Here is a 16,406-nt window from a genome sequence, read left to right as displayed (position 1 = left end):
TAGTATTCATGAAACTGAGTTTGGACACTAGTTCTGGAAAAGAATTAAAAAAAATCATTAGTAAGTATATAGTAATTAGAAGTAATGTTACCAAAGATGAAAATTGCCAGAAGCTAACTGACATTTTTTTGTCTTTTCCCTTTTGTGTTTTGAGAGGAGGTAGCTCAAGATGACCTCCAACTGTCTATTCTCCCGCCTCTGTTTACTGATTGCTGCCCACCATTCCCACCTTGTATTCAGAAAATTGAAATTAAAATGAAATTGACATTTTTAGTTGAAGTGAAATGCCTTGGAGAACAATTCTCTTATACTCAATTATTTTGAATATAGCTTCACTAAAAATTTCAAACCACAGGCAGAATACAGCCATGTTCTTTGTCAGAGTTTAGTGTGAATGGGCTCTAGTCTGCCTATAGAGTCCTTGTTCTCTGAAACCAAATGAACGTAGTATCTACTGCTTATACTTTTATCAGCATTTTGGCATCAATGTATGTATGGTTCACTAACCTCTTAACGTTCTAGGGCTTTTCTTTTGGTTTTTCGAGACAGGGTTTCTCTGTATAGCCCGGGCTGTCCTGGAACTCACTCTGTAGACCAGGCTGGCCTCGAACTCAGAAATGCACCTGCCTCTGCCTCCCAAGTGCTGGGATTAAAGGCGTTCGCCACCACAGCCCGGCTATTCTAGGGCTTTTCTAACCCATAGCTCAAAATTCCTCTTGCAAACGAGTTCTGAGATCCACAGAACAATATGATCAACAACAGCCTTACTTCTTAGTGTGGAATTTTTATATTAGTTACTTTTCTTTTTTCTTTTGGTTTTTCTAGATAGAGTTTTTCTGTATAGTCCTGAAACTCGCTCTGTAGACCAGGCTGGCCTCCAACTCAGAGATGAGCCGGCCTCTGCCTCCTGAGTGCTGAGATCAAAGTCTTGCGCCACCACTGTTTTTCTTGTTGCTATGACCAATTATCTGACATACATCAACTCAAGGGAGGAGTTTTGGCTTATGTTCTGGGAGATGCAGTCTATTATAGAAAGGAAGACTCCACTGCAGAAGGATACAGAGCATGCCGCGGCTTGCTCACAGCTAGATGGCAGAGGAAACACTTTTTTTTGTTTGTTTGTTTGTTTGAGACAAGTAGTCCAGACTGTCTTTAAATTCCTATTTTTCCTAATTTTGCCTCCTGAGTGCTGGAATCATTCTGTGAATGAACCACATTGGACACTAGTGTGTCTGTAATTTTTGATTTATGTCATAATGTTGATGCTTAAAAGTATTGGGCTTTGGAGGATTTTGGATTTTCTGGTTATATATATATTTGATCTATATTTTTAAATCCCTCCTAGTTATTCTACTATCTAGTGTTAATGGAGAACCACTTAGCCAAAGTAGCTATAGACTGCTAGGGCCTTGTACCTGCTAGGCAAGTCCTCTGAGCTCTGTCCCCAGCCCAAGTTGTCATTGCTTCTCAGTGCCAATTTAGGAGATCTGTATTTTGTTTAATTGTTCAAAATTCTGTTGTGCATTGAAAGACCCACAGATTGATTTTTATTAAAAATACTTTGTAGAGAACTGGAGAGAAGGCTTAGCAGCTAAAAGCACTGGCTGCTCTTGTAGCAGGTAGGGTTCATTCCTAGCACTCAGGCAGCTCACAACCATCTGTAACTCTAGTCAAGTGTGGATCTGAGGCCAGGACTATACAGAGAAACCCTGTCTCAAAAAATCAAGGGAGGTGCGCGGGGGATAATCACATAGTTTTCTAATGCTTGAAAATACATTTCTCTCATCTTAGTAAATAGCCTTTTAAAGTGGATAAATGTTTATTTTTAATGTGTGCATGTTTCTCTGTCTGTCTGTCTGTGTACGTACAAGTGTCTGGAGGCCAGAGGCATCAGATCTCCATGAAGTAGGACATTGTGAGCTGCTAGGAATTGAACTCAGGTCTCTGAGAGAGCAGTATGTGCTCTTAGGTGCTGACCATCTATCCACTCCAATCTTATAGTTCTAAATTTTTGTGGGGAAGCAATGTGTTATGAGATTTTGAGATTGTTCTTTCATGTTATTTCGAGGCAGAGATTCTCAGTTAAACCAAGATCTGGCTGTGCTAGCTAGCTTGCTGGGGGAACCCCTGTCTCTGTCCTTGGAGCCTGGAATTACAGGTGGGCCACCATACCCACCCAATGTTTATGTGATTTCTGGGGACCTGAACTCCAGTCTCTAGCTTGCCAAGTGCTTTTAACTGTAGAACCATCTTCCTAGCCCTGCTTTATTCTTTAAAGGGTATCCTAAGCCTAATGAGAAACTGGCATTTAACCAATGGAGAAAGAGCATATTAAAAGCTTAGCAAAAATGTTTTTAAGAAGGTCTTTTAATGTGTTCTTATATTTTTTTTCTTTATGTGCCAAAGTAGATGACTCAACTAATTCTCTATTACTGTAGTCATGAAAAATGTTAGTATGTTCACTTGATATAAATTAAAATCAAAGCTATTTAAATAATTTTACCCCAACCAAATTACATTTGTATTAGGACAATCTCCAGAAGAGTTTTTTTCTGCTTTGTTTTTGTTTTGTTGAGACAGGATTTCTCTGTGCTGCCCTGGCTGTCCTTGACCTGATTTATAGAGCAGGCTGTTCTTGAATTCACAGAGATCTCCCTGTATCTGCCTCCCGAGGTAAACTTTTCTTTTTTCTTTCTTTCTTTCTTCTTCTTTTTTTTTTCTTTTTTTTTTTTTTTTTTTTTTGTTCTTAGGAATGTGCTTCTGCTTCTGTTGCCCGTCCCCCCACCCCACCCCCCAAAAAAGAAGAAAGGACTGTAATTCTGTTATTTGTAAAATAGTTGGCAGGAGCAGTTTTAAAATTAAGCAGTAAACAGTTCAACAGCAGAAACTGCACCATAATAATTGGAAACTAAATGCTATTTCTTTCAGGTTTCCCTTATTTTGTTTTTAATATTTGTTTCAAAATACTATCACAGCTTACTCATGTAATTGCAATATAATGGCAGGTTTCATTGGTAAAAGTATAGATAATCCCAAGCATAAGAGTCTTTCTTTGGAAGCCATGCATTGGATGTGGTGCATACCTTTAATCCTAGCAGAGGAGGATCTTTGTGTTCAAGGCCAGCCTGGTCTACAGAGGAGTTCCAGGATTGCCAAGACTACATAGAGAGTCCCTGTCTTGAAAAACCAACATAAAATAAAACAAAGTAAAAAAAGAGTCTCTCTTTGGGAAGCTGTTAAATCTGGTGCTGGGCTAACTGAAGTTACCATTGAAAGGCTAGGAAGGTGGACTTAGTGGGTAAGAGTGCTTGCTGAGAAAGAAAGCAAGATGACCTGGGTTAAAGTCAAGTCCCCAGCAGTCATGTGACAGGTAGACATGGCTGTGCATGCCTGTAATACCAGTGTATTGGGGGATACTGGTGAATCCCAGGAGCCTGATGTGATAGCCAGCCAGTCTAGGTGAAATGGTGAACTGCAGGTTCGTTTAGAGACCCTGTCTTAAAAAGTAAGATGGAGAGGTCTGGAGAGATGGCTCAGTAGTTAAGAGATAATTTAATTCTTCCTACAAAATAATAATAATAAAAAAAACCAAAACCTATGTTTGTTATAGAGAAATGATGTGTTGTTATTTTAGTGATGAGAAAGCCAATGATATGCTTTACAATTAGGTCTTCAGTGCATGTTATTTATTTAAATTAAAATAAAAAAGTTGGGTCTGGAGAGGGCTCAGTGGCTAAAGAGCACTGACTGCTCTTCCAGAGGTCCTGTGTTCAATTCCCAGCAACCACATGGTGGTTCACAACCACCTGTAGTGGGATCCAATGCGTGTGTCTGAAGACAGCTACATAAAATAAACAAATCTTTCCCTAATCAGCAGAAAATAGTCTAAGAATAAAGTCTCTCACTTTCCCCTCTAAAAAAATAAAATAAAACAAAATAACAAAGTTTTGGTCAGAGAAGAACTTTGTGGAGTCTGTTCTCTTCTACTTTGGGTTTTAAGGGTCAAACTTAGGCTGCACAACAAGAGCTTTGACCCATCTAACCTTCTCACGGCCCTTCTGACAATGTTTTGAATGGTTAAGAAAACTTTTTTGGTGTTGCTTGTTTGTTTTCAGATAAGGTCTCCCTATGGCACTCTGGTTGGCCTGGAACTCACAGAGATCCCACTTGCATCCACCTCCCACCCCCAGCTAAGATAGCTTGTTTTTAATGTCCATTTTGCATTTTAGAGTCTTAATTTAGTAATTACAAAGCCTGGCGGTGGTGGCGCACGCCTTTAATCCCAGCACTTGAGAGGCAGAGGCAGGTGGATTTCTAAGTTCGAGGCCAGCCTGGTCTACAGAGTGAGTTCCAGGACAGCCAGGGCTACACAGAGAAACCCTGTCTTGAAAAACCAAAACCAAACAAACAAAAAGACAAAAAAAAACCTTAGTAATTACAAATAGTTTGATAAAAAGACATGAATTCAGTTGATTCTCAGAAAGGTTCACAAATAATGGAAATACCCTATCTTTCTTTATAGTATTGGATATGATCAACATTATTTCCAGATTTTTTTTTTTTTTTTTTAGAGAGTCTTGCTTTGTATTGTCCAGGCCGGCCTCTGTTTTACAGTCTTCCTGCCTTGATCTCTGAGTGCTGGATTATAGGTGTGTCACTACACCTAGCCTGTTACTTTATTTTTAAAGATTTAGTTTATTAGTTTAAATTATGTGTATGGCTTTCCCCCTTCAGTCATGGGTTATCAATAGCTCCTCGGCCAAGTGTGGGGCATGGGGCAGGGGTACTCCTCCCATTTATGCTGGAATCTTGGCAAGCTCAATCTTGTGCAGTTGCAAGTTCATGAATGACATAGCCATATCATGTCTGGAAGTCAGCATTTCACAGGTCTCTTCCCTGCCCACCAGCTCTTCCATTCTTTCTGCCTCCTCCTTGGAGATACTCTCTGAGCCTTGGGTGGATGGCCTTGTGGGAGTGGAGAGGTTGAGAGGGTTCAGCCACACTCAGCACTCACAGTTACTCAAGCTCCCCTCTTTGACCAGGTATGATGAGGGTTTAAACAGGTTTTCCCCCTGATTAGCTATTAAAATAGAATGGAGACATTTAAGATAGAAAAGTAAAAATTCTTTTATCACATTTAAGAAAAGCCACTATTGTTTGATAGATAGGCATCTTACACATGTGTCTTTTTCCTTTCTTTTGAAAACACAAATGAAGCCACTTATAGATTGTATAAATATGTGTATGTATGTTTTAGCTGGTTGCAGAAAACTCTGTAGGATGGAACTTGAAGTTATTTAACTTATCTTGATAGCATGTAGGTTTTGTTTAAGATTTTTTTTTTTTTTTTTTGTATAACTCCTTGGTAAGTAGTTTTCCAAAATTATATGACTACATATGTAGACTAGATTCTTAGAAGTTGTGTTAATGCATGATTCTGGAATATCAAGTAGCATAATATTGGTGTGTATCCCAACATGTTGACCAGGTTCTTGGTAATCTATCCATCTTCTTATTGCTATCTTTCTCATGGAGTTAGGGTTCAGAATCAATTTTTAAGATTATGGTTTTAAATTTTTAATGTAGGGAGCTTGGACTGGTGGTGCATGATAAGTCCCAGTTATTCCAGAGGCCGAGCGAGGAAGATTGCAAGTTCAAGGCCAATCTGAGCAATTCAGTGAGATTCTGTCTTAAAAGTGAAAAGACAGGGCTGGAGAGATGGCTCAGAGGTTAAGAGCACTTGCTGTTCTTACAGAAGAGATGGGTCTAGTTCTTAGCACTCACACGGCTGCTTAAACAGCCTGTAACTCTAGTTCCAGGAGATCCAACACCTAAGATTTATTTATGAATTTGTTTTAATTATATATGTATATGTGGGGCATGTGTATGTGAGCACAGGTGCCTTTGGGGTCCAGAAGAGGCCATTGGATCCCCTGGAGTTAGAGTTACAGGCAGTTGTGAGCTGTAAAATGTGAGCTCTGGGAACTGAGCTCAGGTCCTCTGCAAGAGTAGTCTGTATTTATAATCCCAGAGCCAATTGATTAGCTAAGAAGTAAACTAAACTGACTAACTAACTAGAGAGCTGGATAGACAGCCAAGTAGTAAAAATGCTTACCTAACAGGCGTAAGGCCTGAGGTTCAATCCCGGTAATTGAACACACAACACATCATTTATTAGCTAATAATGGCTTTTCAGGCTACAGACTGGCTAGTCCAACAAGGAGTTGTCTCAGCCCCTGAAGTTGAACATGTCTTCTGTATACACTAGAATTCTAAAGAAGTAAGCTCTCATGCTACCACTGAAGGAATGGACTTGCCAGCAAGAGAACAGAGGTCAGAAAGCAAGAGCTTCCTTCTCTCATGTCCTTTATAGGCTGCTGCTAGAAGGGGTGGCCCAGATTTAAGTGCATCCTCCCCTTGAATGATCCAGTGAAGAAAAATACCTCATAGGTATTTAGATTTTGGCTAATTCCAGATGTAGTCAAGGTGACACCTACAAATATCCATCAACTAAGGTTTTGCCTTGGGAAATGGATTATACCTGCATGTTCAATAGATAAATGCTTAAAAGAGATGGTGTTGGACCATTGTTTTATTTCAGATACCTTTATACATTGACCTCTGTTAATTATTTTATTTATATATTTAAAGCAGTCCTATAAAGTTGGTGCTGGTATTCACAATTTATATTAGAAGAGACTGAAGTAAAGTGTAGAGAGGTTAAGTGATTTGTCTGCACTTCCTGAACTGGCTGTGCAAAGGCTAGGTTCTTGTTTCCTGTATTGTGATAGTCCTAAGAAGCAGACAGAGCATTAAGTGGTTAAGAACCCAAGGAAAGCGGTGTAGGCATGTAGGCTTATAACCCAGCTAGCTACTCAGGAGGCTAAGGGAGCAGGATTGCAAGTTGAAAGGCTGCCTGGCAGTAGAGTGATACACTTTTTCAGAGAAAAATAAAAAGAGGGCTGGAGATGTAGCTCAGTGGGGCTGTGCTTACTTCCCAGGACCACAACATCTCAGTAATAATATCCAGTAGTAGAAAAACAAAAATGTGCCCCTTAAGTTTGAATTGAGCGTCCCTATCATCCTACTGTTTGGATTCTTATAAAGGATATTCTGAGAAAGTAGTGGTTCTCAGCCTTCCCAGTGTGTGATCTTTTAATTCAGTTCCTTATGTTGTGGTGACCCCTAACTATAAAAATTGTTTTTGTTGCTACTTCATAACTGTAATTTTTCTACTGTTATGAATTGTAATGTAAATATCTGTGTTTTCTGACAGGTTTAGAACCACTGTTATATAGCTTTATTACCTTACAGAAGCAACTTAAGTGGGAAAAGAGTTATGAAAGTGCTATTTTGGCTCTTTTTTTTTTTTTTTTTTTTGACAGGGTCTCACTGTATAGCCCTGGCTGTCCTGGAACTCACTTTGTAGACTAGCTTGGCCTCAAAGTCACAGAGATCCACTTGCTGCTGCCACCCAAGTACTAGGATCAAAGGTGTGGATATAGTCTGTCATGGAAGGGAACATGTGGTGTCAGGAGCAGTTTGGACTGTGGCAGTGGAAATGTGAGGTGGTTGGTTATGTGCCGTTGATACTCCAGAAGCAGAGCTGGCCCATTAGCAAGTCCTGCTCTCTAGGTCTTATTTGCTCCTGCTGATGCACAGCTTCCTTAAACAGCTTTACTAGCTGGGAAATGTGTTCAGCCGCATGAGCCTGAGGTGGACATTACATTTGCATACAGCAACACTGTGTTAGAACTGGTACAAAGGAGACCAGAGAGTTTTGTCTGGAGAGTAGCACTGTGTATGGTGCACCTTCATATTGTACTTATATGGCACTGAACCTGGGTCCTCTGTGAGACCATCAGGTTCTCTTAATGGTTGAACCATTTCTCCAGACAGTGGTTTTTGTTTTGAGATTGCATCTCTCTATGTAACCCTAGCTGTCCTGGAACTTCCTGTGCAGATGAGCCAGACCTAATAGTTTGATGCACACTGCGCAGGCACTCTACCATTAGACTATATTCCTGGCCCTTTTCAATAAAATACACAAGTTCTCACTAGGTTGCCTAGGTTGTCCTCCAACTTGTTGTCTTCCTGCCTCAGCCTCTCAGATTTACAGTTCTGAGCCACTGCTTGATTAGATGTGGGTTATTTTTTGTTTGTTTGTTTTGATACCCTTTGTAAAAGACTCCATTATTGGGGGCTTTGTAATTGTTGAAGTGAATAATGCTGTTGATTCTTGAAAACAAGAAGAAATTATTGACACAAGTGGATAGACCTAAGTAGGCAGAAGAAAACTGTACTCTGCCGCTGCAGGAATTCTTTGTAGTTGGCTTGCAGAACTTGTGACTTCTCTGAGCATTCTGTAAATAATTTACACCCTGATGGCACTGCACAGCCACAGTAATGGCACCTCTGGCTCCGGATGATATAAGCACTTTAATAATTCATCGCTTATTGCAGCTGCTTCCCTGTAGCATGAGTGGGAGGCGAGAGACCTTTACATATCAGTCATCCATTATTGCTTATATCTGTAGTGTTAGAAAACACAGGAAAGGCTATTGATTGTTAAATACATTTTGGGGATAGTTGAAGGGAATAGTTGGGCTTTCATTCTAATAATAGCAGTGCCTGTGATGCCTTACCAAACCCTATTTCTTCCTGGTAGATGATGGTGATGATGATGATGATGGTGATGATGATGGTGATGATGATGATGATTCCTGGTAGATGATGGTGTGGAGGAGGAGGAGGAGGAGGAGGAAGAGAAGGAGGAGGAGGAGGAGGAATATGTATATGGTATGCTTATGCATTTTGCATATGTATGGGCATATATGTCTGTGCAGATGGGTGAAGGAGGTTCAAGGTTGGTGTTGGGAGTATTGCTTTGAGCAGGAGTCCCTCAGATGAACCCAGAGCTCATTGAATTTGTTAGTCTACCTATCCAGGTTGGTCTTGGGATCTTGTCACTGCCTTGTAAGTGCTTGATTACAAGTGGGCTTTCAGGACTATGTGGCATTTATGTGGGTCCAAGGGATCCAAACTCTGGTCTTTATGATTGCATGACAAGCATCTTTTATTTCCTCAGGTTGTTGGTAGTTAACTCTTGATTTTACTCCTTCCTAAGAGTTCTCCTGTGGGTGCCACTCAATGTTAATAGAGAGTTCTTGACCAATTAATTTCTTTTCTTCTTTCTTCTGGTTTTTCTAGATGTTTTTTCTCTGTGTACCACTGTCTGTCCTGGAACTTGCTCTGTAGACCAGGTTGGCCTTGAACTCAAGAGATCTGCCGGCCTCTGCCTCTGGCATACACCTCCACTGCCCTGCCCAAACAATTTCTTTTAAATAAAATACTTTAAAAGATAGTTTTCTGTCAGTACTATCATTTAAAAAAATAATAACAATGCTTAGTTTTGTCCCCATGTAAATTAAGCTCTTAAATAAAAGTGGCTAAGATTTACTGATGAGCAGGCGTGAATCTAGATGAGAGCAAATTATTTGGCTGTGTCACCCAAACCTGCATGCACTTGCCAACTGCCTGTGGCAGCACAGGGAGACAGATTGATCTGTAGTGTTCTCCAGTGTGCCCCTATTGCTAGCCATATTGTAACATGCAGTAAGTCTCTTGGGCAAACAGCTTGTGTGGGCTAGATTCTACTTGAGCATTGTAAAGACGACAGGAATCATCCAGGTGAATTTTTTAAGATTGTTTAAACTCATGATGAACTTCAGTGAAATTTCTATTTTAATAAAGTACTTTTTAGAGATGGGATGAAAGTTTGAATAAATAGCTTCTCTACTTTTAGTTTTGTGTGACTTTAGATTAGCAAGTTCTTAGTTTGTTTTTGTTTTCGTTTTTTTGGTTTTTCGAGACAGGGTTTCTCTGTGTAGCCCTGGCTATCCTGGAACTCACTCTGTAGACCAGGCTGGCCTTGAACTCAGAAATCCACCTGCCTCTGCCTCCCAAGTGCTGGGATTAAAGGCGTGCGCCACCACTGCCCAGCAAGTTCTTAGTTTGTATGCTTGTTTTATGTATAAGCATCTTGCAGTTATGTGCTAATTCATCTGGTAGTACGCTGGAACTGTCACCATCATCAACATAATTTGGAAATTTATTACCTTCTCCAGAAGCTAGATAGCTCTTTTTAGGAAGACCAGATTCCTTGACTGGGTCTGACTATGAGCTCAGGTTAGCCTTACACCAACCATCCTTCAGTGTTAGCCTTTATGTATTACCTCTGCATACTCAGCTCAGTTCAAGTTATAGAAATGCTCATTTTGACTTGTGGCTGGCTGGTGGTGACAACACATGCCTTTAAAAGTCAGGTGGATGTCTGTGTCTCACTGTGTAGCCTTAGCTGACCTGGAACTCACAGAGATCTGCCTAATTCTGCCTTCCAAGTGCACCGCCACATCCAGCTTATTTGTTTTTGAGAGAAGACTTTGCTAAGTAGTCTCGATTGGATTATAGTTTATGCCCTTCCCACCTTAGCTTTCCAAGTGCTGGGATTATAGGCATGGGCCACCATGCCTATATGGCTTATGCATTTTATTTATTATTAAACCATGCTAATTTATTCTAAATTACTGAAAACCATTAAAAATCAAAAAGTATTAGATCCATTGAAATTTGGACAGACTTACTCATAAGCATTTCTTTTGGTAATACTGAAATTCAGTTGCACTCTTTTTGAGACACGGTCTTGATATGTAACTCTGGCTGGCCTAGAGTTTACAGGCAAAGCTCAAATCGAGTGATCTTCATGACTCTGTTTTCTTAGTGCTAAGATTACAGACAGTTCTCACTATGCCTGACTGAAAATTTCTATTTAGCGGCTGGTGAGATAGCTCAGGTTAAGAGCACACACTACTCTTGAAGAGAGGACTCCTGCAGAGGACAGCATTGAATGCCTGTAACCTGCCCTCCAGGGGAATGTGATGCCTTTGGCCCCCATAGGCACCTGTACTCCCATGTATATACCCACATGGGAACATAATTGAAAATAAAAATAAATCTTTTGTTTGTTTGGTGATTATTTACTTTTGAGACTGAATCTTACTGTATAACTCTGGCTGGTCTGGAGCTTGTGCCTCTGCTTTCTAAGTGCTGGGATTAAGGCATGTACCACAACACCTGGCTAAACTCTGGCCTCAGTGGGATAGGATGTGCCTAGTCCCACAGTGACTGGGGAGGGGGTTGATGGTGGTGATGATGGTGCATGTGTGTGGGTGTCATCCAGAGGGGGGCTTTCGTTTTTCAGAAGAGAAAGGGAAGGTGGAATAGGGGGAGGACTTGTGTGAGGGGGGTACTGGAAGGAGAGGAAGGGCTGATCCTGAGTTGTAAAGTGAATAAATAAATTAATGAATCAAATAAAAAAGAAAAAACTTACCTTTGTAGGATTTAGTACCCTGGTTTAGTTTTGTACTTCCTTCTCCTCGATTCTTTGGGCACCTAGAGAGTTGCCTAGGTCTTAGCCGCTTTACCACTGAGAGATGTCCTCCTAGACCCTATTCTCTTTGATTTTCCTCTGAGGTTTTGCTTCCAACACTAAGCTCAGTATATCTGTCTTCTTTCAGGGATTTGAGCCATAATCGGTTGTCTAACTGGAACATCAGCTTGGAATCACAAACATTACGAGAAGTGTAAGTTATTTTTATTCATTCATTATTATAGTCTTTGAAGTAACCTAATTATGAATTTGAGTATTTTTGGTGTGTGTATGTGTGTGTACCTGTGCACTGTACATGCTTGTGGAGTCCAGAGGTCTACACTTAGTGTCTTCCTGAGTTGCTTTTGTCTGCCTTATTTATTTAAAATAATGTTTTTATTTATCTTTTGTGAATTTCATGCATTTTGATCATATTCTTTCCCTTCTTCCATCTCCTCTCAGTTCCTCAAATACTTCCCTAAACTGCCAACTTCATGTTCTCTCTTTTTTGTTTTTTTTTTGAAAAAGGGTGTCACTGTGTAGCCCTCGCTGAACAGAAACTCACTTTGTGGACCAGGCTGGCCTTAAACTCACAGAAATGTACTTGCCTCTGCCACCAAGCCTGGCATTCTTTCTCTCTCTAAAAAAACAAAAACTAGGGGCTGGAGAGATGATGGCTCACCGGTTATGAGCACTGACTGCTCTTCCAAAGGACCTGGGTTCAAGTTGCAGCACCCATATGGCAGGCAGCTCATAGCTGTCTCCAAGATCTGACATTTTCACACAGATATACAAGCAGGCAAAACACCAATGCATATAAAATAAAATTAGATAACTTAGAAAAGAATAAAAACTAAACAAACAAACAGTCTATTTGTGCTGGCTAGCTCTTTCTGAGCATGGAGCTTTTCCTGGAGTATAGTTGATAGATACACTATCACTCCATTGGAGAAAACAGATTTCCTCTCCTAGCCGTTACCAATTGTAAATAGCTTTTCATCTTAGGTTGGGACTTTGTGCTCACTTCCCCTTGGGGTTTTGTCTGGCCTGAGCTTGTGCAGGTCTTGTGCATGCTCTCATAGTCTCTGAGTTCATGTGTGCATTTTCCCTGTTGTGTCTAAGAAGACAGCTATTTCCTCGAAGTTACCCATTACTCTGGCTCTTAGGATCTTTCCGCCTGCTCTTTTTCATAGACCCCTGAACCTAGACGGGACGGGTCTGGTATTGGATTTCGCACTTAGGGCTGAGCAGTCCAGTCTCCTTCTCTCTGCACATTGATTAGTTAATCACCATCTACTGCAAGAAGCTTCTCTGATGAGGGATGAGAGAGAGAGACAGATCTATGTATAGAGCAGTGTGCTCTTAGGAGTTGGTACATTGATATGCTCATTTAGCAGAATAATAGTAGTAGATTTCCCCTTAGGCCTAGGTTCTTGGCCTCATTCTACCTTAGTGTTTGAAGCATCATCTTTAAAATCTGGACCTCATAGGCTGCTCGTTGATCATCAGGGATCCAACTGACTTCACTCTCCTACCTCAATACTGGGTGTACAGATGTGTGCTGCCCTGTTCAGCTTTGTATTGGTTTTAGGGATCTAAACTTGGGTCCTCATGTTTGTATAGCAAGTACTTTATTTACTTCCTGGACCATTTCTCCAGTGTGAATTTGGGAATATTTAATCTAGAATTGCTGGGGAAAAAAAATTGAAGGAATTGAAGGCTGGAGGGATGGCTTTGTGGTTAAGAGCACTTGATGCTCTTCCAGAGGACCTGAGTTCCATACCCAACAACCATGTGAGGCAGCTCACAACCACCCTATTATCCTACTACTAAGCTATAACTCTGTCCCACCCTTCTTAATAATTAATTTCTAAAATTAAGATATAATTGCAGCATTTCTTCAATCCCCCTTTAAAAAACTTTTTATTACTTTTTATTATTTGTTTATGTGTTTAGGTAGTTTACCTGCATGCATGTATGTGCACCACATGCATCCAGGATTCACAGAGGCCAGAACAGGAAATCAGATACACTGGAACTGGAGTTAGAGACAGTTGTGAGTTGCCATATGGGTGCTGGGAATCAACCCTGGGTCTTCTAGAAGAGCACCCAGTGCTTTTAACCGTGGAACTATCTCTTCAGCCCCTCAGCTCCCCCTTTTAAAAAAAGACAATATCTTGCTAAATAGCTTAGATTGGTCTAGAACATATTGTGTAGGAAGGCTGGCCAATGGACCTGTGAATCCTCTTACATACATCAAAGGACTGGGGTTACTGGCATGTGTCATCATCTCTGGCACAAGCCTTTGTAATACTGATCTATCTATCTATCTATCTATCTATCTATCTATCTATCATCTTATCTATCTATCTTTCTTTTTCTCCCTCTCTCTTCTTTCTTTCTTTCTTTCTTTTGATCTTGGTTTTTTTTTTTTTTTTTTTGAGATAGTCTTTCTGTTATATAGTCCAGACTGGTTTTGAACTTACATTCTCCTTTCTGTTTCTTCGAAGTAATGGGATTACATATATGCTAGAACCATAACCAGCATCTAATGCTGACTTTAGTGGTAGATCATTACTATGAAGTAGCACATTGAAATTGCTAATTTCTCAGAGCTGGAGAGGTAGCTCAGCAGTTAAGCATACATACTGTTTCTTGTAGAGGACCTGGGTTTGGTTTCCAACACACACATTGGGTGGTACCACCTTAACTCAAGCTTCAGGGGATCCGATGCCACTGGTTTCTGAAGGCACTGCACTTAAATGTACAACCTTCTTCTCCTCCTCACATAATTAGAAATAATAAGTCTTAAGAATATATAATTTCTTAGAATTATGTATTTGTCTAACTTAGTCTGAGTCATAGGCCCTTTCAGATTTGGATATATTAAGATATTAATCAAAACCAGAATTCAAGAGGTAATTTCCATTATTAAACTTTAAACTGTTTTCTCTTTTGCTTAGGAAAATGAATTACAATGAACTAACAGAAATACCATATTTTGGAGAATCAACACCTAATATTACTCTACTTTCATTGTAAGTATTATAAGTTAAGATTTCAGATCTCTTATTTAATTATTTATTGTGTGTATATATTGTACACACACACACACACACACACACACACACACACCTGCTACCACTCTGCTTTCTCTGTAACTATATCCTAATTATTTAGTATCTTTGTGGCCTGGGTTGGGTCACTGACAATAACTTCAATATAATCCTTGTTTTGTAGGGTCCATAATTTAATTCCAGAAATAAATGCAGAAGCATTCCAGCTTTACTCTGCTCTTGAGAGTTTAGACCTCAGTTCCAATATAATATCAGAAATCAAGACATCTTCATTTCCTCGAATGTCACTGAAATACCTGTAAGTAAATAGAGACTTAGATTTACTCAGTTAATTAGAAGAATAGTTTATTGAGTCAACTGCAATAGGCTGGGCAGGAACTGGTGTACTGCCTGCCAGTGCGTTTCTGTCATTCACTGGCCATCCCTCAAGTGTCTGTTGTTTATGGTAATTTGATATGTGTGTGTAAAACAAGCTTAGTTTTGAGCTTTTGTAGTTATTTATTTCCCTACTTCACCCTAAAAGAAAGAGTGCTCTGTTGCCAGAGAAAACTGCTAGATGCTGAGAGCACAGTTTGAGATTTAGTTTTGACATTTATTTGTTTGTTATTGTGCATGGGGTGATGTAATATGTACATCCTACAGTGAGAATGTGCAGGTCAGAGGTCAGCTGTGTGCACTGGGTTTTTTTTCTTCCATTTTTTTTCTTTTCCTTCATTTTTGGTTTTTCATGACAGTGTTTCTCTTTGAAACCCTGGTTGTCTGGAACTTCTTCTATAGACCATGCTGGCCTCAAACTCAAGAGATTCACCAACTTTTGCCCTTAATGCCATGTGACACATCTGGCCAGCCTTTTCTTCCATCTTTATGAGTGTTTCAGGAATGAAATTCAGGTTGTTAAGTTTGTTTGGCAAGTGTTTTTACTTGCTAAGCCATCTTGTCAGTCCAAGATTTAGTTTGAGAAATTTTTGTTTTGGTACTGGAACCAAATGCAGGATCTTGTCATGTTGGGCAGTGGCTGTGCCGTGAGCCACACCTCCAGTCCCAGTCAGCAATTTTGTGAAAAGTAGAGAGGACTGATGTGCTACTGTTTGTTGACCAGTAGCTTACCCTGTGTGCTGCTTCTGATAGTTAGTCTGTGTGCTGTTTCCTAAAGTCTAGTCACCCTGTATTGTAACATTCTAAGTGAACTAGGAGCCATGCTTTTATCCTTCCTTGTTTTTTTTATTTTTCTTTCTCTTTTTTCTTTTCTTTTTCCTTCCTTCTTTCCTCCCTCCCTTCTTTCTTTCTGTTTTGTTTGTTTTGAGACAGGGTTTCACTCTGTAGTCCTGGCTGGCCTGAAACTCACTATATAGACTAGTCTGGCCTCAAAGTCATAGAGATCCACCTGCCTCTATCTTCCAAGTGCTGGCATTAAATTTAACGGTGTTCTCTACAACGTCCTGCCTTCCCCTTGTTTTTCAATGCTAGGGTCCAAACCTAGGACCTTACAGTATCCTAGACAAGCACTCCATCACTAGCTCTAGGTCTAACTTAATTTATTTTGTAGGTGAAGGGAGAAAGCAATTAAATTATTTGTGAAATAAAATAGCAGTTAAGAGGCTGAGGAGATTGCTCAGTGGGTACAAGTGCTTGGCTCTGCAAGCACAAGGACCTGAGTTCAAATCCCAAACATCCATATGAAAATTCAGGTATGTCTCTGTGTGTTTGTAACTCCAGCATTGGGAGTAATGAGAGGCAGATGCTGAAAGTTCAGTGGCCGGCCAGCATAGCCAAAAATAGTGAACTTATGGCTCTGAGTGACTGAGCTTTTGGTTCCATGAGAAACGCTGTCTCAAGGTGTATAAGTCAAAGAATGATAGAGGTAGCTCTCCCTTTCCCTATCCTGCTCTGGCCTCTGCACC

The 16,406-nt window shown here is 40.2% G+C and overlaps 1 protein-coding gene across 2 annotated transcripts in view; it reads left to right on the top strand.

The window, feature by feature from the left end:
* Positions 1-16,406, top strand: part of Lrig2 (leucine rich repeats and immunoglobulin like domains 2) — a 57,864-nt gene that overhangs the window by 1,951 nt on the left and 39,507 nt on the right. For both annotated transcript variants that reach the window (XM_034500053.1, XM_034500055.2), the window contains exons 2-4: positions 11,577-11,642; positions 14,392-14,466; positions 14,669-14,803. In XM_034500053.1, the coding sequence (XP_034355944.1) occupies positions 11,577-11,642; positions 14,392-14,466; positions 14,669-14,803 (276 nt within the window). The remainder of the gene's footprint in view (positions 1-11,576; positions 11,643-14,391; positions 14,467-14,668; positions 14,804-16,406) is intronic.

This window comes from Arvicanthis niloticus, chromosome 4 (genome assembly GCF_011762505.2).
Source record: "Arvicanthis niloticus isolate mArvNil1 chromosome 4, mArvNil1.pat.X, whole genome shotgun sequence".
Classification (NCBI taxonomy): domain Eukaryota; kingdom Metazoa; phylum Chordata; class Mammalia; order Rodentia; family Muridae; genus Arvicanthis; species Arvicanthis niloticus.
Note: the sequence above shows the minus strand (reverse complement) of the source record. Positions and strands in the feature narration are given on the sequence as shown.